Source organism: Rosa chinensis, chromosome 2, assembly GCF_002994745.2.
Source record: "Rosa chinensis cultivar Old Blush chromosome 2, RchiOBHm-V2, whole genome shotgun sequence".
NCBI classification, from domain to species: Eukaryota; Viridiplantae; Streptophyta; class Magnoliopsida; order Rosales; family Rosaceae; genus Rosa; species Rosa chinensis.
Genome location: NC_037089.1, coordinates 85,523,703 through 85,547,350, shown reverse-complemented (window position 1 = coordinate 85,547,350; position 23,648 = coordinate 85,523,703). Strand labels below are relative to the sequence as shown.

At 38.0% G+C, this 23,648-nt stretch overlaps 1 protein-coding gene and 2 long non-coding RNA genes across 3 annotated transcripts; 2 read left to right on the top strand and 1 right to left on the bottom strand.

The window, feature by feature from the left end:
• Window positions 1–372: 372 nt before the first annotated feature.
• Window positions 373–4,851, top strand: LOC121051917. Its single transcript, XR_005807453.1, has 2 exons — window positions 373–4,171; window positions 4,532–4,851. It is a non-coding gene; the product is annotated as an uncharacterized LOC121051917 (long non-coding RNA).
• A 9,513-nt stretch (window positions 4,852–14,364) lies between these two features.
• Window positions 14,365–16,882, top strand: LOC112189544. The gene is made up of 2 exons (XR_002931963.2): window positions 14,365–14,662; window positions 16,596–16,882. It is a non-coding gene; the product is annotated as an uncharacterized LOC112189544 (long non-coding RNA).
• Window positions 16,883–22,387: 5,505 nt separating this feature from the next.
• On the bottom strand, window positions 22,388–23,092 carry LOC121051364 (secreted RxLR effector protein 161-like). The gene has a single exon (XM_040513643.1). The coding sequence runs from the start codon at window positions 23,090–23,092 to the stop codon at window positions 22,388–22,390; it is 705 nt and encodes a 234-aa protein (XP_040369577.1).
• Between the last annotated feature and the right edge of the window lie 556 nt (window positions 23,093–23,648).

Sequence of the window (23,648 nt, the reverse complement as noted above, 5' to 3'; positions counted from 1 at the left end):
AAGCTAGGAAGGCTTCAGTCTTTCATGAATATTGTAGAGAGAGAGCCAAGATCCACCGTTGAAATGTGGCCACCAAGTACCAAGTACCAACCAAATGTTACGCGCATATACTAGTCGATTTTGTTCTAATTTCTCGAAATCGAGTTATTTAAAAAAAAAAAAAGACAAAAAAATTCCTTGAAGTTACGAAATTACCCTCCTCAATCTTTCTTAAACTACAATCTTACCGTTCGCACTCAGCCCCGTCAAAACGCACCGCTTCCATGCATGTGCAGCGTGCTTCTCTAAATTGGAATGGCCAATCCAGTTGAGTTGAATAAACTCATCTTTTTGCAAGTTTCCAAATCAATATGAACAGACTTCCTCAAATCAAACCCATTTTCAATACTATCTAGATTTTCCCATTCACAACAACAAGATCTAAAAGCTATTACTACTATTTGTTACCAATTCACAACAACTTTATCTAAAAGCTATTACTACTATTTGTTACCAATTCTGCTTTTACAAAAAGCACAGCCAATAGTTATGCATCCGCAGAATTGGTAACTATATATTGCGAATCAGGTTTTGAGGCTAATTTGAATGAGTTGTTGATAGGTATAAATTTGGCTCAATCACAACTGGTGCTTCTATATGGTGTGGGGTGTTGCAGCTATTAGCCGAGGATTAAAGCAGAAAGTGGAATTGAATGTCAGCATAATTTCAATGAATGTTGACAGTCCTTAATAGTATGGTTTGAAGGCTATTCACGAACTCTGTTTTCTTTTTCCATCATGCATGATTTCTGATGTGTAAAATAAATAAATAAATGAACTTTCTTTTGCATTTATAAAGATCAACTTCTTTTCTGTTGGGTCCATGCTTCAAGCTTCTAAGAAAGAAAGCTATAGTAAATGGAAAATGAAGGGGGAAATTTTATGATTAACTTGCCAGCTTTTAGTGCTTTGTTTTTGGTTTGAATTTCTGTCTAATGAAGAAAGGAAAAAGGTACTTTGCCTGGTCTTGTTTCCCTTTGTGGCCATCTAAGGACTTGGTGGCTTTAGCTCACATCTTGATTCATCTCCAGCAGCCTCCTTCACACTTTAAGTGGATATATGTAACTCTATATGCTCTTAATTTTTCTTTCGTTGTGATCCTCTTTCTCATCTAATTATACAAATCTTTTGGATACATGTTTTTGTCTGTGCATGCAAGGATAAGAAAGAGTTTGAAAGTTTGATTGGAATAGCATTTGAACAGTTTTATTGGCTATGACATTTAACAGTTTTCATTCTGTAAAATTTGTCTACAATCTCTTAACACCTGTTACAATTGTTGGTACTTTTGCAGACCCAAAAATTGGAATCAGAAAGCATTGATAGCCTCCCTCACACTACTGGAATTGAATTAGATATTCTTCAGTTTGTTTATTAATTAGACATGCTTTAGATATGAGAAACATGTGATACTAGATTTCCTTTGGATGGTTTTTTCTTCTTCTTTTTTTGGGTCAAATTTGCATGGTGTTAGTCAGGAATTCGGTTTTGGTGATACTAACATGATGCTCCTCTTAAGGTCCTGCAAGATTTAACTTTAAAACACATAAATCTCAAGAATCAGAATTATGAAACTCATGTTATTTTGGATAGAGGATTGGCGGTCTGAATATGCAGTGTTTCTATATTGTCTTTGTACCATTTCCTAAATCGCCTTGGTTTTTGTGTGCTGCATTATTTTAAATCTCAATTTATCTATCTGTGAACTGTTGAACAATTGTTGCTGCTGCTTGCAGTTTGTTCCTCTTGGATTTGTTTTACTGGACATAATCATGTTGCCAATGTGGCATTATAAAATAAATACTCCATAATTCGGGTATGAAGTGATGTAAATTTTTTTGGAAATGTAAAGGTTATAGTTTGCTCAGTGGTTTACTAGATTTTCAGGATTCTGTAGTTCATATTGATTTACTTCAACAGTTGTGATTTGTGATGAGAATCAGTTATCTTAAAAATTGACGTGATCGGTGTCACCAATCAGTGTCATATTCTTTCTACAACACAACACAGAGTTTGGTAATGTTTCAAGTTGGTGGCATTAGTTAATATACAATGCATTGCGTTTCCGGCCAGTTTGCCCATATATCTAGAGGAATAAGGCTTTGAAGATCAAATAGTTGAAAAGTTTATCCTTTCAATTTTGAGTTGCATCAATATAAGTATCTTAATCATAATCTATTCCCAGAACAGTCAATTGTCTAATTTCCTTAAATTAGGAATTCCATTAGAGATTTAATCTTTGGAAGTCATAGTTTTATTTTATAATATAACAAACTTTTCCTTCTGTTAATAAATTAATGTTCCTGCAAAAGCCACTACTTGGCTGGATTGAACTGCTGATTTGATGATAGACTGGCTGGTCAGAAAAACCATTAAACTGACCAACATTTGCAGCATAGGCAGTATTGAGGTCATTGAGAGGCAAATTCATTGACATACCAGGTGCAGAAATACAACTTGAGCTTGTAGGCATGTAATTCGATGATGGCAAACACTTCATTTGTGCATGAGATGAACTTGAGTGAAAAGATGAAGCCTCAATGTCATTATTGAAGCTATTATGAGCAACCATAGTTTTTGGATCATTCTGAGATTTGTTGTTTGATTGCTGTCTATATCTACAGGTGTTAGCACTGTGATCGACTCTCTTGCAGATTTGACACTGAAAAATAGAGGTGGAAGCCGCAATACCATTCCTGTAATACCATTTGGAAGCACTCTGCCCTGGTTTTTCACAAATTTGGCAGATGATAGGACCCTGATTTGTATTGGGAAATTTTGGCCTGGTATTGTTGTTCCTGTAAGTGTTGTTGGAGTTTCTGTTGTTGTGAAACTGAGGATAGCTGCCTTGTCTGTAATTCGCTGAGTAAGTCCTATACTTTCCTTTATTTGGACTGGAAAGTCTAGTCAAGCCTCCAAATTTTGGGTCTGCATATTGCTGTTTTGAGAAAAACTTCCAATTTGTTGTGCTGCATAACCATCATAGTAATTATGAGAGTTGTTCTGCATCTGCTTTGAACCATTATATACTATTTGTATCCCATTTGTATTGCCACCATTTAATGCAACAAAACCGGATGGTGACTGAATAATCCCAATATATGGAGATGAAAAATAACCCTTAGATGATGTAATGTTAGCTACTGAGTTGGCATTTCCCATCATGATGGTTGGCTTCCATTTGTGGTCATCATAGAAGGCACGTATCCAACTTAGCTAATGCTACTCACTGATATTTGATTCATTCCAGAAAATGATGTGCGCATGAAACCATTTTGTGAAGTAAAGACCCCTGTGGTGCTTGAGCATTAATTATCATAAATGCAAACTGAGGTATACCGAGACTTGGATTTGCAGCACCATTGAGCACAGTAAGGTTACTATGCACAGGAGATGGTGACACAGTGCCAGAACAATTGTATAATGTAGGAGCAGTAATATGATTAGTCCATTGCATTCCCTGAGATGGGTTCCCAATGTTCAAGCCATTTTGTGCTAACAAAGCTGTGAGTTGTGTCAGTGGTGAAACATTGCCATGTGGGAAACAATTAGATGAAAGATTTCCAGCACCACAGTGAGCAATCATAGCAGTTGACTGAGACAACGGAGAAGTTTTATGTTCAAGTTCTATTTCACACTCTGCAGATAATAGCAAGAATCTAACTGTTCCTAAATAAACATTTTTTTGCCTCTTATAATCTGCCTTGTATTACCATACTGAGTAGGGAGTCCAGCAAGAATCAAAGCCCTCTTCTTGATCAGATATTTGTACACCAAGCACAGTTGACTGATCCCTAACACTCTTGAATTTCAGCAGTTAGTTGACATTTTTTCTTTTCTTTTTTGTTTATACTGCTGTAGACTTGGTGTAGTTAGTTCATCCTTGGTTCAGATATATTGACATACTTGGATTAATCTTGCTTGTGTTGCTGCTGCCGTATTGCGGATGGCTTTTTAAATGGTCCCTGGTTCTCAGTCCTCATATTTTCTAGTCTTTGTTGGTCTTTATTAGCAACTTTCTTCCTATTGTATTTGACATCATTGAGTTGCTGACTGCAATTTTTCCTTCTTTGCAGTTGCCAGACTTATGAAGGTGGTATATCTGGGGAACCTGGTTCTGAAGCTCATGGTGGGTATGTTTCAGACTTATATCTATTCAAAGACTATATATATCGATTTGCATGAATGTTCTCTTTGCCTTTGTCTGATAATGTTGAGGAATGAAGTGACTTGAGTCGAAGTGGATGAAAAACACTTACTAATAAAATTATCTTTATAAACTCCTCGGATGGCCTCCTCTAACAAAGTTGAATATCTATGTCTTTTTGGCTTCCAGTCTTCCATTCACTCACATGTCAAAGCCTTTTGTCACGTCCTTGGCAATATGTGTTTGATACTGTAACAAATTGGTTTCAATACCCATATGTTTGTTTACATGTTTCTAGTTTTACCTGCTGTGAGGTTTAATTTAGTTTTCCCCTTTTCTTACACAGGATTAAATGTGATCCCTTTCTAGTGAATTGCAATTGGATATGAATTTTATCAACAGAAGCGTAGAAATGAAGCCACTTTTCCATGCCATTGCATTGAAGCGGTACCAAATGGTTTTGCAAATGGAAGTCTCATTTTGCCCGATTAATTTGTTCATGAGTTTTATGGTTTTCTGCTGCAATATTAACTTTGTATTGGGAGAGAATCCAGTTTTTTGAAAACTGTTGTTTCGGGCATTAGCCATGATTAGATGGCTTGGATTAGGACTCTGTTAAGCATAATATATAGTAAAACTTCGGTGGAACAACTTCAACCCTAAAAACTAAATTACTCTTGAATAAGGTCTAAACGAGTACTTATTTCTGTAATATATACTATCATATTATTTTGTATGTTAAGTTGTAATAAGAAGCGTCTCAACCCTATATACCTAAGTTACTTGGTCCTTCGTATCTAATCTTCTACTGAAGAACAGATACTTCGCTAAAGTGCGGACGTCGACGCAGCAGTCCCGCTCAGGTCGTGATGGCGACGCGAATCAGGCCTGACGGAGGCCAGAGGCATCCCAGACCGCTTCTGGGCAGCAATCGAGGTCGGAAGAGATCAAGGTTGCAGGTTTTTGGGCAACGACCTCACCTACAATTGCAAGTTCTGGGTAGCGCTGCAACCACATCGCTAGGGACTCCACCCGGCTGCAAACTGGTCCATCCGACCCCTGGTCTCCGTCCGGCCTGATTTGCATCGCCGTCGAGGCCTGAGCGGGGCTGCAGCGTCGACGTCCGCACTTTAGCAAAAGTGCGGACGTCCTCTTTAGAATTGCTCCGTGTGTGTGTGTGTCTATATATATGTGTGTGTGTGTGTGGGCTATATTTGTATCTGTATGGTACATATCTACAACATAAATTTATACTAAAACCAAATTCTAGAAACTATTGATTAAAGAACTGGAATTTCAAATTATTGGATTATCACTTGTTAGAGGCTTGGCAGATTGAAGATTAAACTTAATGATTTGCTTCAATAGTTGAAAACAGTACTAATATTTTCTATTAATTGTTAATCATTAATGTGGAGTTTCATTTATAATTCTTATAGATATGTTACTTCCTTGATGTTAATATTCTAAATTGATCTGGTGAGTACAGGCGGAGAATGGTGGACTGATAGACAAACCTGGCAAATCTAGAGATTTTTATCACACATGTTTTGGGTCAAAATATGTGGTCGGACGCTGACTCTCCAGTTTTGCCAGAGCTGTTTTGGGTCTCTATTCCAATGTGTTCGACGTCGTCTTTGATCAGTATCATGAAGCACGAGAATTCTTTACAACACACACCGGGCACTATGTACAACTTTGAGGTTCTCCATTAACTTGAAAATGCATGTTGTGTGCAATGTAACAGTTAATAATTCCAGGCCTTTGATACATGGAATTTGATCGATTATAGGTGCTCCGTAGTGTACCTATAATATATATTTAGTGTCAAATCTGTACCGGGAAATATGTAGTATAACTATAAGTTGGTAGGTTCCTTATTCTTCAGCGATGGTAATTAATGTTGAATTTTTCTTGGTTGAAAACCCAATTATTCAGCTAATCTGAAACACTCCCACTAATAGAGTAATAGCCTCCGATTCTACATTGGGGTGAAGAAACGTAAATAAATATCTGTAAGCATGCCTGTCCATTAAAACGACACTGAATCCAAGCGACAAAAACACACATGCAAGTCTAGGCAACCGCATTTCACATTCTCACCTCGTTCTAACCCTTCTTTTGCTTCAAGTTTTTGGTTCTTATTGTTGAAGGAAAATCAAGTTTAGTGTGCCTTATCAAACTAGGAATAGGAATAGGAGAGAAGGTTCTAGATTTCCCAATCCTACACGGATTGGTATTCCTTGTAACATTAGAACTAGCACTTTGTAATCCCTATATATAGGGCTCCTATTCTCAATAATAAGAACACATCTCTCTCATCAATCTCTCTCAAATACATTATACTTAAACACGTTATCAGCACGACTCTAACCATAAAAACAGAAAACCAAAACTCATTCACAAAGCAGCCCCTAGCCCGAGCTAGCCGAGCCTTCGCTGCAGCCCGAGCGCCCGTGTGCTTGCAACCTTGCACAGCAGCCCCTGCTGCCCCCTTCCTGCAGCCCTGCGTTCCAGCCTGCTGCCACCGAAGCATCCCTGCTGCGCAAACAAGCCAACGCACACCCACTGCATCTTTTTCCCGTTCCTGTGCACATCCGTCTTCTTGCAAGCCTCGAAACGTCTAGTTCGGAAGCTCAGATCGAAAAACTTTCTTCATCAAAGTTGTTCGTCTCTGTCTCTTCCATCTAACCTCCGAATTTCAGCATTATCGGAGTCATATTGAGATCTGTACACCAATCGAGGTACAAGCTGTTCAGAACAGAATCTGCTCCGAATTTTCACCAAGTAAGTATTCAAGAGTAAGTTTTGAAGTTCCTATAATTCAAATATTTCTTCTTTTCTCGGGGACTTGAAAACCTCCCTTCTTCTACATCCCACCTTTCTTATAACGTGGGTTCGATTCTTGAAAAGCGGAATCGTGGGGATTCACGCAATTAACGAACTAAGAGCGTTCGTAAGACTTCGGACTAAAAGCGTCTGTGAGCATCGATTTTTACGAACTAAGAGCGTTCGTAGGCTACGGACTAAGAGCGTTCGTAAGCATAAAAATCTGACCATATAAGCGTCATTGGTTTCAATCCATAATCCAAAAAAAAAAAAATTTGGAAACTATCAACAAAGACAGTGGTTATAACTCTTTCTCACTAGGCGTACTCAAGAGTAATTGTGATGTCTAGGCAAGGTTTGAACTGAGAGAACGGTTTTAAAAGTGAGCAACGCTCCACCAAAATCTCGCCTTACCTTACCTGGTCACAACCAAATTGGAATTACCAAACGGATTGAGTAACTACTACTTGTCTAAGCTTGATTACCCTTTTTTCTTTTTTTTTGGATTAAATTTAGAAACTTTGACGTAATCATTGGCTTTCATTGAAATAAAGTGTCGATTTTGATTCGAGCTTTATTAATTTCAAGTATGTTTCCCGGAGAGCTAGAATGCCTCGTGGATAGTGCTACTACGCACACCATACTTCGAAATAGGCAGTTATTTCTTGAGGTGACGCCTACTCAATCTTCTGTGACTACGATGGCTGGATCATCTCAATTGATTCATGGTCGAGGACCAGCTCAATTTATGTTGCCTAATGGCACGACTTTAAATGTCACCGAAGCTCTTTATGCTCCTAGGGCAGGAAGAACCCTATTAAGCTTCAAAGATATAAGAGCCAATGGTTTTCATGTGGAAACACATTGTGAGAATGGACAAGAGTTCCTTTGCATCACCTCTAATGACTACGGACATAAACGAGTCTTAGAGAAACTTATGTGTCGCTCTAGTGGGTTGTATGCAACCACTATTCGAGTCATTGAATCCAACCATGTCATGAGAGATGATTTATGGGATTCCGACACATATAGGCTTTGGCACGACCGTTTGGGACACCCAGGTCGTGACATGATGATCCGTATATTAAAGACTTCACACGGACATCCCTTTTTCAGAACAAAAAGAAGTAAAACTCGGTTTTTGGACACCGAAGGAGCCCCTGCGCCTCACGGCGCCGTTCACCCCCAAATCCGGCCATCCTTGGCCGGCGCCGCCTTCCCCCTGCGGCCTCAGGGTGGCATTGACGCCACCAAGGCTCCTTTGTCTCCAACTTTTACTTCTAAAGTCACTTGTGACTTTGTGGCTCAACCAAAATCCTCATTGGTTATTTCTAAAGCCCATCATTCGTTTTGCAAAGCCTGCTCTTTAGCAAAGTTAGGATCGAGACCATCCTATGCAAAGGACACCAAAGAAAATATACCATTCTTGCAAAGAATCCAAGGTGATATTTGTGGACCTATTCAACCATCATGCGGACCATTTCGATATTTTATGGTATTGGTTGATGCATCGACACGCTGGTCACATGTCATGTTATTGTCCACAAGGAACGCTGCATTTGCTAAACTCCTAGCACAAATAATTAAGTTAAGGGCTCACCACCCTGATCATCCTATTAAGTCTATAAGATTAGACAATGCTGGAGAGTTTACATCAAAGACTTTTGATGATTATTGCATGTCCATTGGGATTGATGTTGAACATCCTGTTCCTCATGTTCACACCCAAAATGGTCTCGCAGAAGCCGCCATTAAACGACTACAAATGGTCGCTAGGGCATTGGTAATGCGCACCAATCTCCCTATTTCTGCTTGGGGCTATGCAATATTGCATGCAGCTGTGCTTATTCGTCTGAGGCCTACTGCCACTCAACCCTTTTCTGCGTCCCAGATGGTGACTGGGTATGAGCCCAATGTCTCACACTTACGCATATTTGGGTGCGCAGTTTATGTGCCAATTGCGCCTCCACAGCGCACCAAAATGGGTCCTCAACGACGATTAGGCGTTTACGTTGGTTATGATTCTCCAACGATTATCCGCTACATAGAACCCTTGACAGGCGATCTCTTTACCGCAAGATTTGCGGATTGTCACTTCGATGAGACAGTCTTCCCATCGTTAGGGGGAGATAAGAACATCAATGTTCAACAGGAACGACCGGAATTGTCGTGGTCCGTCCCCACTCTGTCTCATCTTGATCCTCGAACCGCACAGTCCGAAATTGAAGTGCGGAGAATTCTCGATCTTCAGAATGTAGCAGAATCGATGCCTGATGCGTTTTCTGATATCGCTAAAGTGACGAGATCACACATACCTGCTGCAAACGTGCCTGCAAGGATTGATGTCCCTAAAAGTAGAGGACATGACGCCAACTCAAGAATGCATGAGCATGGCGCCAACGTCCCATCTCTCAATGATGGTGACGTTATGGCTAGGCCCACGGCTCCTGCCAGGAAGCGCGGGAGGCCTATAGGTTCGATGGATTCTCGCCCAAGAAAGAAAGCGAGTTTGGCACAGAATAATCCATTAATCATCGATATAAATAATCCATCTCATGAGAATATTCCGGATTATGGTTATGTCCAAGAGACATCATTGGGGGACGCTCCAATGTCAGAACCAACTCCAGAGAATAGAGAGATCTCCATAAATTACACTAGTGTACATGAGATGATGGATAGAAATTCTATGGCGATTGATGATGCATTTGCATATCATATTGCAAAAGGGATTATAGAATATGATGATATCGAACCTCGCTCTGTTGAAGAATGTCAACGAAGAGCAGATTGGCCTAAATGGAAAGATGCGATCCAGGTTGAATTGGATTCACTAACAAAGAGACAGGTATTTGGGTCTGTAACGCAGACACCCCCAAGTGTAAAGCCTGTTGGCCATAAATGGGTCTTTGTTAGAAAGCGTAATGAGAAAAATGAGGTGGTAAGATATAAAGCCCGCCTTGTGGCGCAAGGTTTCTCACAACGCCCTGGAATCGACTACGAGGAGACATATTCTCCCGTAATGGACGTTATAACGTTCCGCTACCTTGTCAGTTTGGTAGTTTCCGAAAAACTTGACATGCAGCTTATGGATGTGGTTACAGCATATCTCTATGGGGATCTAGATTCAGAGATATATATGAAGATTCCAGATGGACTTCAATTACCCAAATCAAGTGGCTCTAAACCACGGAGCGCGTTTTCAATAAGATTAAAACGCTCACTATATGGATTAAAACAATCTGGACGGATGTGGTATAACCGTCTAAGTGACTACTTGATTGGGAAGGGATATATTAACAATGAAATATGCCCATGCGTGTTCATTAAAAGAACAAGTTCCGGATTTGCAATCGTAGCAGTTTATGTCGATGACATGAACCTAATTGGAACTCTAGATGAGTTAAAGGAAACTGCTAATTACTTGAAATCCGAATTTGAGATGAAAGATCTTGGGAAAACACTGTTTTGTCTCGGTTTAGAACTCGAGCACCGTAGTGATGGGATTTTGATCCATCAGTCTGCATATACTCAGAAAATTCTAAGGCGCTTTAATGAAGATAAAGCAAAGCCTGCGAGTACTCCCATGATCGGCCGTAGTCTTGAGCCCGGAAAAGATCCGTTTCGTCCAAGGGATGAGGACGAAGAACCCTTAGAGGCCGAAGTGCCCTATTTAAGTGCAATAGGCGCATTATTGTACTTAGCTCAATGCACAAGACCGGATATCTCATTCGCAGTGAACTTGTTAGCTCGACACAGCTCTGCGCCAACACGCCGCCATTGGATTGGTGTAAAGACCATCTTTCGATACCTAAGAGGTACGATTGATATGGGCCTATTCTATCCCTACAGAGAGAAAAGGAATGACGGAAAATTGGGATCGGACCCCAAAAGGCAAAACGCCCCCGTCCATGGAATGGCCGCCGGCCATGTTGCCGGCGCCGGCGCCGCTGCCGCTCATGGTGGCCGGCGTCCTCCTATCTCCCTCCATCAAAACGACAATGATGTCTTGATGGGTTTTGCTGATGCAGGGTACCTCTCTGACCCTCACAAAGGTCGCTCCCAAACAGGTTATGTCTTTACCATGGGAAGCACTGCGATATCTTGGAGGTCTACGAAACAGACCCTTGTTGCTACTTCCTCAAATCATGCAGAGATTATTGCTCTACATGAAGCTGTACGTGAATGTGTATGGCTAAGGTCTGTAATTCGACACATTCAAGGAAGTTGTGGTTTGAAGTCTACCACAGATGAACCTACATGCATTTATGAGGATAATGCAGCTTGTATTGAACAAATGAAGTTAGGTTTCATCAAGGGCGACAACACCAAGCATATATCGCCGAAGTTCTTTTATAATCAGCAACAACAATCACTTCTAAAGATTGAAGTGAAACAAATCCGATCAGAGGATAATGTAGCGGACTTATTCACTAAGTCGTTACCTAAATCCACCTTCGAGAAACATGTGAAGAGCATCGGATTGAGAAAGTTATCCGAACTCCCACGATTGTAGCAATCAGGGGGAGATATCGACATCAGGGGGAGTTATGATGTCTACATGTTCGATCTCGAAGAGTGAAGGACGTGTTGTGCTCTTTTTGTCCTTCGACCAGGATTATTTTTGTCCCACAGGGTTTTTGTTACCTGGCAAGGTTTTTAACGAGGCAACGGATGAAGCGTCACCACCAAGTTTGAGCGGCACAAGGGGGAGTGTTGAAGGAAAATCAAGTTTAGTGTGCCTTATCAAACTAGGAATAGGAATAGGAGAGAAGGTTCTAGATTTCCCAATCCTACACGGATTGGTATTCCTTGTAACATTAGAACTAGCACTTTGTAATCCCTATATATAGGGCTCCTATTCTCAATAATAAGAACACATCTCTCTCATCAATCTCTCTCAAATACATTATACTTAAACACTTATATAATTAAGCACGCGTGAAAAAGTTATCTCAAAATGTGATCTTCCTTGTAACCACCCGTTCCACTCATAGTGCCTCGTGAAGCTTCCGAAGATTGTGTGGTAGGGGTCGCTTTCGAAATCATGAATGTAATAGGTTTCTTATCTAAAACTCATCACCCAACTTCTTTCTCCCATTTCTTATCTAAATCTGCATGATCTGGGATTACGTTGGCTAAACAGGTCAGGTACGCCGGAGTTGGGTCGGCCATTGTGTAATGCTGTCTTGCATCTGAAGGTACTCTAATCTATAGGTCTTTTTCTTTTGCTCAAATTTTTGGTTCTTATACAATTAAGCTAGAGATGGTGTATGGTAAATATAGGTTTCATACATTGTGGTGATCGGGCACAGTGCTTGTGGTGGAATTAAGGGTATTCCAGAAGATGGATCCATTTCCACGTAAGCCCTAGATAATTCATTTTACTTCTTGAGTCTTCACTGTGCATTAACTTGTTCTTGACTGAGACATGCATGGACATCTGTTATATATATATATATATATATATATATATATATATATCATGTCACTGAACCTGCCAGGAACAACGTAAAGGCACTACATGAAGGTGCTTCCTTCCCTGAACTATGCTCTCATTGTGAAAAGGTACGTATTTAATCATGGATAAACTAAGCTCGATCGATTCGTTTACTCCTTAATAAATTCTTCTGCCGTACGTGCTACTACTGACTCGTCATTGCTTTTAGAACTACCAAAAGCATTTCTAAACGATTAACAGCACAATATCTGATAAGAACAAATAAAATTGCTTTCTTAGTTGTATGATGAGCAGTTTTATGTAGTTCCTTAATTTCAAATGTATTTTGAAGTGTGAATGTGTGCGTGAATTTTTTATTTTTTATTTTTGAGGAGGTGCGTGGATTGTATGAAATGTTGCAGGAAGCGGTGAATGTTTCTATTGGAAATTTGCTGAGCTATCCATTTGTAAGACTGTTGGTGAAAAAAAACCCTCCGATTAAAGGGGGGCTACTATGACTTTGTTAAAGGAAACTTTGAGTTGTGGGATGTTGATTTTGGCCTTCTCTAGACTTCGCCGTATGAGCACTACATCCATATATATAATCAGTTGCAGTCCTATGGCTTAGAGCTCCAGGGAAATGGCTTAGATCCTAGAGGTGATTGATCAAATGTTGCAAAGATGTCACGCGGCTATAACTTTCGAGTCATGCCAACCATATGCGTTACACATATAATTCACGCATGAATTAAGGCATCCAATTTCTTCTTGTTTCTAGCTGGTTTCGATCTGGGTCTTAGTTCTAGTTATTCATCATGTATACTATTAAAGTCGATGAACAGAATAAAAGAGCTGAAACAACAATTAAAAAACAAGCGTTGTAGTACGTATTCAAATAGGCACAAGAGACGATCAAAGTTTACAATCCCCATCTTCTAGTTCAACGAACAAATTGGTTTGGTTCAATTGATAAATGGCAAATTTTACCTCCCTGACCTTTATATTTTTTTTTAAACAGAGGATTAGCCTAGACGGCTCATCCCCCATTGAAGTTTATTTCGAATAAAAAAAAGAAAGGAACAAAGGGAGGGTGATCGGCAGACCTTTATATATATCTTAAGTCACTTGTGTCCTTACACTTTTATTTTCATCATGGGTGCCCTCATACTTACCAATTTCAATCAATCTAGTCCAATTCTTAGGTTTTTTTTGCCAACTATTGGGTAATATATTTTGAAATTCTCGTCATTATACATTTACGCTATAATTTACATTTCACAGTAGTGAATCGACATCCTACAAGGGATCCTAATAGAGCCATATTTTTAATTTACAAAATAATTGATGACAAAATAATAATTGGACTACATTGATTAAATTTGAGAGCACAAGTGTACATGTGATGAAATTAGAAGTGTAGGGGCACAACTGATTTAAGGTATAAAAGTCAAGAAGGTAAAATGAAATTAGCCCATTGATAAATGTGGGATTCCTCTAGTGGCATGGAAATCTTGTTGTGCTCCTATGGATGAGGGTGGCTTGGGGTTGAAGCAGCTTGTGATTCTTAATCGTTCTCTTTTGCTGAAGCGTTGTTGGGAGATCTATTCTTTTCCATTAGAAGGTTGTTTGTTTATTCGGAATAGATTTTCTCAACATCGCTTTTATGCCTCTTCCTCTATATGGCCAGGAGTTCGTCCTTTTTGGGGTGTTGTCAAAGAAAATTCTCAATGGTTGATTGGTTCAGGAAGCAAGATTTCTTTTTGGCATGATAATTTTATGGGCAGGCCTATTATTGATTACTTTGGTGCTCCTGTTGATCTGCAAGCTAATAAGGACTTGGTATCTAATTTTATTGTTGGTAGTTCTTGGGTGTTTCCAGAGATTAAGCACCCAATTGCATAGTCAACAAGAGCTCTTTGGAACTGCATGCGAGGAATATTTCATCCTGAAGAAAAAATTATGAATATCCAAAATACTGCCACCATAAATCTTCCAAACAAGGGCAGATTAAACTGCTGAACCTTAAACATAGACTGCACAAAACTTCATCGTGAAAGGAGTATTCCATGACACTCAGCGGTTCACTCCAACAGAGGAAATTGGTTCTTCAAGTTCAACACCAGACCATGTTCCAACAATGAAAAAAAGGAACTTTCACTTGGTGAGGTAGCAGCTGTTCACCTCAATGCCTAACAAAAATCCAAAAAGGTAACTTCTTTCCCCTGTCCAAGTCTTTAACATAATGTATTTTGTAGTTACAACACATGCAAATAGTCCATTTCTTATATAGTATTGTGCATTGAATTGGTTCTCCCTCATAATTAAACTGAGAACTTTCGTAATACCTGTCTGTTATTTTACACAATGCTTGGAGAACATGTGCTGGTATCTTGCCTACAAGAGAAGGTTTGAGTAGGAAGGGTTATGTGGGGGACATGAACTGCTTGTTGTGTAATCATGTTCATGAAGATGGATTCCATTTATTTGTGCACTGTCCGTATGCTCAAGAAACTTGGGTGGCAGCTTCTTTAACACATGCTGCTGGAGCTACAAATGTGCAAGATCATTTGCTTGATATATCTCAAAGTATATCAAAGGAAAAGTTTGCACAAGTGCTTATGGTCTTATGGTCTATATGGAAAAATAGGAATTCTCAGTTATGGGAGGACAAAAAACAGAGGCCAATTGAGGCAGCTATGTTAAGCTTGGGTTGGTATTACGGAAAAGAAGGCTAATGGTAGTCATGCATTGGACTAAACCGGAGCAGGGGTGGTTCAAGTGCAACAGTGATGGTGCTTACATTGCAAGCTCTCATAGAGGAGGTTGTGGTATGGTTATACGGGATAAGAGAGGTGATTTCGTTGCGGCGGCGGTCAAACCTTGCTTGCAATTGACATCACCATTCCATGCGGAATTGATGGCCCTCCTTGAAGGTATGAAGTTGGCAGAAACTTTGAATTATTGCAAAGTTATATTTGAGACAGATTGTTTATTACTAGTGCATGCTTTGACTCAAAGTGCAGCTGATTTATCAAGCTTGGGTCTTATACTTAATGAGGTGAAGGAGATTATGAGTAGACACCCAGAGTTTAGGTTGATTCATGCTCAACGTGAAGCTAACAGAGTTGCTCATGTACTTGCAAATCATGCTCAAACTTCTTGTCAGAGTCAGAGTTGGTTTGTATTTGCTCCCGAAATGATAAGGGATGTCATCTTAATCTTAAACGATTGTAATCGTTAATATTTTTCAATGAATTTATATTTCAAAAAAAAGGCTTCATAGTTCTAGCGTACCAAAGTTGGTGCTGAACTTCATTTTAAATCTCTACTTGCATCTTTGAAGATAAAACGACAAAAACAGGATACCAGCTGCATTTGGTCTAGGCATTAATTCAGTAATAGATTAGTAGTCCATTTCTTCTTCTCATCGTTGCTCCTTTAAAAATCAACACATTAAGAATCCTAACCTTACCCGAGTAGGTATAAAAAAGTATGAGAATCCATTTTATCACACAAGTGAAGATAAGCTGCATATCTGCTCAAGATTTAAACAACATGAGTCACCCAAGACAATATAAAGAGGAAAGTGAGAATAAATTATAGTTGTCGAATATTCTCACAAAGAACGGTCATGTTATCTAATAGGCAGAAGTTAAAAATACTTACTTATCCTGTGACACATACAATCTTTTTGGTTTCCAAGCCTAAAAGTCTTCAACACAAACCATCCCGTATTTGTATAACCTGACTACATAGGCCAAATACTGTTTACTCTTAAAAGATAGCTACCCCTTCCAGTTCACACTAAACCTTCAGAAGCTATACATGGATAAGGAGTCAAAAAAAAGGAAAAAAAAAAACGCATACAACTCCTAAATTTTTTCCAGCAAGGAAAATATTGATCGAACAATGACTCTAGCTAGGTAAAAAGAAATATAGATGTCCAACTTCTCTTACAAACAAATAGATTATTTGTGTTTATGCTAGGTTGGTTTAAATACGTTGTCCTCCTGTTTGTTTTCCATAAGCTTTCACCGCATTCATTCTTACATGTCAATTTGAGATTTCAAATCAGCAATTTGCATGCGTATGGAATCCTTCACTCCACTTTCATGCTGATATGATTATTTTTGACTTCCAGTGGATAGCCCCTCAAATGAGAATGACGCAACAGACATGACGGAATCAACTGAAGACGCATCAGAGGAGTTAATGCAAATAGTTGGTTCTAACTACAAACATTGAACACTTTTGCTGAGCCTAAACATTTTTTGCATTATGTACATAAAAACCTACTTTGGTTAGCATATCAAGTTCACATCTCAGATTTTGGAATATGTAAAAGATACTTTAGTTACCTATATAATGTCTTAGACGTTTGTAATTGCTATAATTAGACATTTAACACCCACAGCATCTGCGGGGGCTGATAACCATAATACTAAACTCAGTACTATGACCGATTGGTTGAGATACCATATTTTGAAAAATATAAGACCATTTGTAGATATAGTCCATCTAATGTCTATAAATATAGTATTATTTAGCTGAATGCCTGAATCATATTGATAATATACCCGCACCATTGCTCGGGCTGTAATACCGACCAAATTTCTAAATCACACGCTTCAAATATTAAAACGTTCAAAGTTGAAGCCCTAGTGGTCAACTATGCTAAAATCATGGGCTTTCAATATTTTCAGTTATCCTTGTTAGGATATCCCACATTTGGATCCAGATTTGTGGTCAAATAAGGGACATAAAAACGTTGGGAGAGAATCTAGATCGACCATTATGAATATTATATTCTTTTTAAAATTCTTCTTCCAAAGCAGTTTATCACAATCATATCTCTATGCACAAGAAATCTATTCACATTCATGGTATATTTTTACTGTTAAGATTTACGATTGCTAGATAAGCAATATATGGATTTGCCTAATATAACATAAAAAAAATTAATAATAAACTACCATGTTTGGCCCTCATTACTAGGACGATCAAAGTAATTATGTTAAAAAAACTTGAAACTTGAACAATTTTAAAATTATGGGTTTTCCATATTTTCTGATATCCGACGCTAAGGATTTGCTAGGATAAGGCTAAGGGCATATTTACTTACTTGGAATGGGAGAGAATGATTACGGAGTAAAAACATTCATGTGTTTACTAACACATATATAAAGGAATCGGAATGATTCCGGATAAAAGAATTCTTGTGTTTACTAATACATGAAAGAATCAGAATGGGTGTAGGTCTCACATCGATTCCTGAATATTCAGGAATTTGATTACGAAGGGGTGAGATGGGTTTAGGAATCAATCATCCGGAATCAATACCGAATTCTTTTTTTCTCTCATTCCACTTGTCTCCGATTCATGATTATTTTTCATTCCAAGTAAGTAAATTGATCTATTAGGAATATTCCTTTTTCTAATTCTTCTTCTTCAAAAAAAGAAATATCCCAAATTAAGCGGGTAAGATTATGTTCTACTGGGAGTAGATTTATCTGGTCCCTATGCAGCAAGAAATCTGCTCATATTATTTCAAAAAAAAGAAATCTACTCACATAAATGGTGAATATTGCTATATCGGCCGTGTATCCTCATCAGCAATCAATGTGCATACTTCAGTGCCCTTATAAAAGTAAAATCTACATCATTACATTAACTTCTGATAATAAGTTAAGATATGTCTACTTAAGATATGTCTACTATACTAAGAAGTAGTAGCAATAATGCTAGGATGAGGCAATTATGAAGTAAAATCAAGCTTACAGGATTGCCAATGGCAAATACTTTTTGTTCAACTTGCAAGTCTGCAGACGCACCAACTGGTATACGCCTTGGTTTGTCTTTGGGTGCATTAACATGTAAAACCGCAACATCCTTGACTTGATCAAATCCAACAACTTCTGCATCAAAAGTCGACTGATCAGCAAGAGTGACCCTGGAAACAGCCATATCTTAAGATGCAACCATGAGAGGTGCCATTTCACCGCAAAAGAAAACAAAAGGAATACAAATGATCTCCATCAAACAGAAATTACCTTAATTAGCAAAGAGATGTCCCACACATGCATGACAGGAGAAACAAAAAAGTGCATAGTATAAAGTACTATCTTGACGATGAAACCACTACATACGAATAGCCCAACAATTAATAGAACATACAGTTCCGTAAGCACATGGTAATTAGTGACAATGTTGCCGTCTTTATATATACCACACAAACCCCAAATCCGACCCCTGCGGCACCTCAAACACGTCCAAAGTAAATGCATCCTGCCTAAAACCCACAAACTCTCATCCCCCCCCTTCATTTCAAATAAATGTGAGACATGGAGGCAGCAGGCTCTGTGGATATCAACAAATTTGATGTAATGTAGTCTGCTAAAATTAATGGTAAGGTTGATGAAAGCTAAAGAAAAGCTACGGAGGCTACTGAGAACATGAAGAAGAAGAAGAAGAAGGACTCATATTGGTATTTTTCAAGGTAATATACAAAGATGACTAACATACAGTAAAGAATAAGTCTCCTATTTATACAAACTTGATATTGACCATTTCTGTTCACTTTGACCTATACTCTTTAACATTCCCCCTCAAACTGGTTTTTGGATTATCATGTACTAGGTTGCACGACACAGTATCTAAATGCAAAGATACTTGGTTCAACCTGTAGGGACTGGCAGCAGCGAGTGCATTAGGTCTATGAACTGATACACCTGTCTACATTTCATTAATTTTAGTCTCATATGGAGGAGTCGAACCATTGATTGCAGGGTAATGCTTCTGTTGAGTGAGACCGTTAGTTAACTGGAATGTGACATTTTGATTATCAAAACACCAGATTCCTGATTGGTTATCGAATTTTTATTAACATGTTACCAATAAAATTGATACAAAGAAAGTTCTATATTATAGTGAAATACTCGCTCATATATGTGGAACCACCAAAATGGGAAGTTCTTTGTCTGTGTATATACAGAATAATTATACGTATGAGTAACTTTATGACAGAATATCATATATCCCAGGCCAGTTCCCCTGTCACTTGCACAAATTTGATGATCTTTATAAGAGGAGGGCAGTGCTTCAGGATGTAACCAATGCTTTCTGTAAACCTTCATATGGGTCTGTTCTTTTCTTCAAAGTCCCCAAAGAACATAAAATTAGCATCACCTGAAAGATGCAAAGAAAAACAGTCAGCAACTAAGCTAAAGCATAGAAAAGAAGTAGGATAATCATTTACAGAAAACTTATGATAAAAGGGATTAAAAGCTATTATAATCTATAACATAGCCATCCAACTTGTTTTCCGAAACTGAGACCGGCACAGTTTGGTTAGTTGAATGACTGTTCTGCTTCAATGAATTTGATTTTCAAGGCTGTATGTTGTACTTATCGAAAAATTGATTTTGTAGGCCCTCCATGTTGCAAACATTGGTAACTTAGCATTTATCATAGTCAGAGATGGTGCTGTTTTTAAGAGATCATCTCCAATGATTCATGATGGAACTCACCTGCCTTCCCGCCCAAGCAAGAAGAGTAAACTTCCTGTTGATGGTTTGGTGAATGAGGTAAAAAAGCAAGACAAAATTTGAGTAAGAAAGTGTAGTAACACTTGGAAACCATTTTTGAAAGCAAGACGTGTAAGAATTAAAAGATTATTATGGTATTCCTAATTAATAGTGGAATAGCCATTAACTTGTTAGGTATTCCTAATAGTGGTTTAACCATTAATTTGGTGGATTAGCCATTAATGTGTTGGTCTCCAACACTACTCACACTAACAATTAATTATGGATCATATGAAGTAATTGGGCTTATGGTGTATTCCATATATGTTTTAATAGACTAAATGTTGAATCCTAATTGGTCAATTTTATTTCCATGATGGATGGAAATAACTTAAGTTATTAATAGAAATTGGTCCTCTCTCACCCTATAAATACCAAGTGCACAATTCCATCAATGTGTGCACATAGAAGTACCAAAAACACATATGAGAGCTTAAGGTGCAAGGGCTAAGAGAGAAACTATTTCTTTTGGATTGACGATCTCGCCAAGTTCCTACATATTGGTATACTACATATTGCTCTAATGGAACAAGGTATGTAGTTTATGTTTCCGCCTTACGATTAATGTTGTGAGATCATGTAAGTTCTAGATCTTGGCTTTATATATTCAATATCTTATATGATGAATGAAGTGAAACATGAGCTGCAACACAATAATACAAGGGCTCACAACATTAATTCTTTGAGTCACTAAACACGTATAAACACAAAACATATCAACACAATACTCCTTTGAGTAATTATTATGCAGATATTTAATTAAAATGATGCATTTATCATTATTTGAGCAATGAGTATATTCCCAATTAGACAAGCTTGTAATCTTTGGATCTCCAAAACTAATCTAACGGGATATATATCAGAAAACTCCATTCTATTCATTAGTCATATGAATGGTTAATCTACCTTTGGGTGATTCTTAAATTCTTATGAATAATGAAAATCAATATGCTTATGAAAACCTTTTAAAAAATTTACAAGGCAATTTTCATCTCATATGCATCAATATCATAAGCAATTGATAATCATCTAATTTGATATTCATGGGACCTTACTTGGTTTGACCACTTTGGTGATTAACAAAGCGCCATATTATGAATTCAAAAGTTAGATGAAATAAGCAATCAAAATTGACACTCATAAAACTAGCAAAACAAAACTGCTAGCGTAATGCCATTATTTTTCATTTGTGCTTATAGTACCATATCCATTCTTTTATTCCATTATGGTCTTATAGAAAAATACATAAGATGCAAGTCTAATAAGCTTTAAATGAATAAACAGATTAATAATTAACATATGAATATATTTGTTGTAAATAAAATTCATACGCATATAAATGCGGCAGGAAATATATGAACAACAAAACAATATGTATTTCATTAACGGAGAATCATGAAAGCTCTTATTACCATGCTCTGATACCACATATAAGATATTGAATACATAAAGCCAAGATCTAGAACTTACATGATCTCACAACATTAATCGTAAGGCGGAAACATAAACTACATACCTTGTTCCATTAGAGCAATATGTAGTATACCAATATGTAGGAACTTGGCGAGATCGTCAATCCAAAAGAAATAGTTTCTCTCTTAGCCCTTGCACCTTAAGCTCTCATACGTGTTTTGGTACTTCTATGTGCACTCATTGATGGAATTGTGCACTTGGTATTTATAGGGTGAGAGAGGACCAATTTCTATTAATAACTTAAGTTATTTCCATCCATCATGGAAATAAAATTGACCAATTAGGATTCAACATTTAGTCTATTAAAACATATATGGAATACACCATAAGCCCAATTACTTCATATGATCCATAATTAATTGTTAGTGTGAGTAGTGTTGGAGACCAACACATTAATGGCTAATCCACCAAATTAATGGTTAAACCACTATTAGGAATACCTAACAAGTTAATGGCTATTCCACTGTTAATTAGGAATACCATAATAATCTTTTAATTCTTACATTCTCCCACTTGGATCATATGATAGAAAATTGGAGGGTTAATAGACGAACATTAGGTGCGCAATATAATTGTTTGAATCCTTATTTTCATATGATCATCATACACACCATTGCAAGCACCCTACTAAAGTAAGTCATGGCGGTCATATATCAAATTGAAATAATCCCTTCCATGTACCATATCATTAGTAAAGTAACCAACAAGTTAGGGTCTCTTAATGGTCAAACCATTATGCCTCTATCATATAGAGACGTTCCTATTGTCATTCATCCTAGCTAACTTATATGTGCACATTTAATGGAAAACAGGAAAATTATTCATCAGAAACATATTCATTATTGAGCTCAGAGTGTAGCGAAATAGAACAATCATTCTACAGACCAAAATTTTTTAAACAATCATGGGTTATGACAAAGATTTCAGCATGATCAATGAATGCCTTTGGTCCTAACCCTTTTGTAAGTGGGTCTGCAATCATAAGTTTTGTTCCTATGTTAACAATAGACACTCTTTGTTTCTGAACATCCTCCTTCATGGCAAGGTATTCTAGATTAATTCGTTCAGCACCTTGAGAATACCTATCATTTTTGGAGAAGAATACAGCTGCAGTGTTGTCACAATGAATTCTCAGCGGCCTAGCTATACTGTCGACAACACTAAGCCCTGAGATAAAATTTCGCAACCACAATGCATGAGTAGTGGCCTCAAAGACTGCCACAAACTCAGCTTGCATGGTAGATGTAGTGATACAAGTTTTCTTTGCACTTCTCCATGAATCTGCCCCTCCAGCTAGTAGGAACAAGTAACCAGAAGTTGATTTTCCAGTATCAAGACAACCACCAAGATCAGAGTCTGAATAACCAACTACCTCAAGGTTATCAGATCTCCTATATGTGAGCATATACTCCTTTGTTCCTTGTAGATACCTCATTACCTTCTTTGTAGCTTTCCAATGATCCATTCCTGGATTGCTTTGGTATCTTCCTAACATTCCAACCGCAAAACTGATGTCTGGTCTTGTACAAGTTTGTGCATAAACCAAACTTCCTACAGCGGATGCATAAGGAATTCTTTCCATGCCCTTCCACTCCAATTCATTTTGTAGGCATTACTTAAGGCTAAACTGGTCCCCTTTTTGAATTGGAGCAATGCTTGGTGAACATTTTTCCATTCCAAATCTCTCTAGAACTCTCTTAATATATGCTTTCTGAGACAACCCGAACAGTTCACGTGATCTATCTCAATAATGCCCTTGAGGTATTCATCACTGAAGTTGAAAGACAACTAGATAGAAAAGTGAAAATTGTAAGATCAGATAGAGGTGGTGAATTCTATGGAAGGTATGATGAGTCAGGACAACTTCCTGGTCCTTTTGCTAAGTTCCTTGAAAAGCATGGCATTTGTGCTCAATACACTATGCCAGGAACGCCACAGCAGAATGGTGTTGCTGAAAGGCGTAATAGTACTCTTATGGATATGGTTAGAAGTATGTTGAGTAATTCAACATTACCTATATCATTGTGGATGCATGCTATAAGAACCGTTGTAAACTTACTGAATAGAGTTCCTAGTAAGGCAGTTCCAAAGACTCCTTTTGAACTGTGGAAGGGAAGGAAACCTAGTTTAAGGCACGT

Coding starts and splice junctions, on each gene's coding strand:
- LOC121051364 (XM_040513643.1), bottom strand. CDS start 23,092: ATGGAAAGAATTCCTTATGCATCCGCTGTAGGAAGTTTGGTTTATGCA.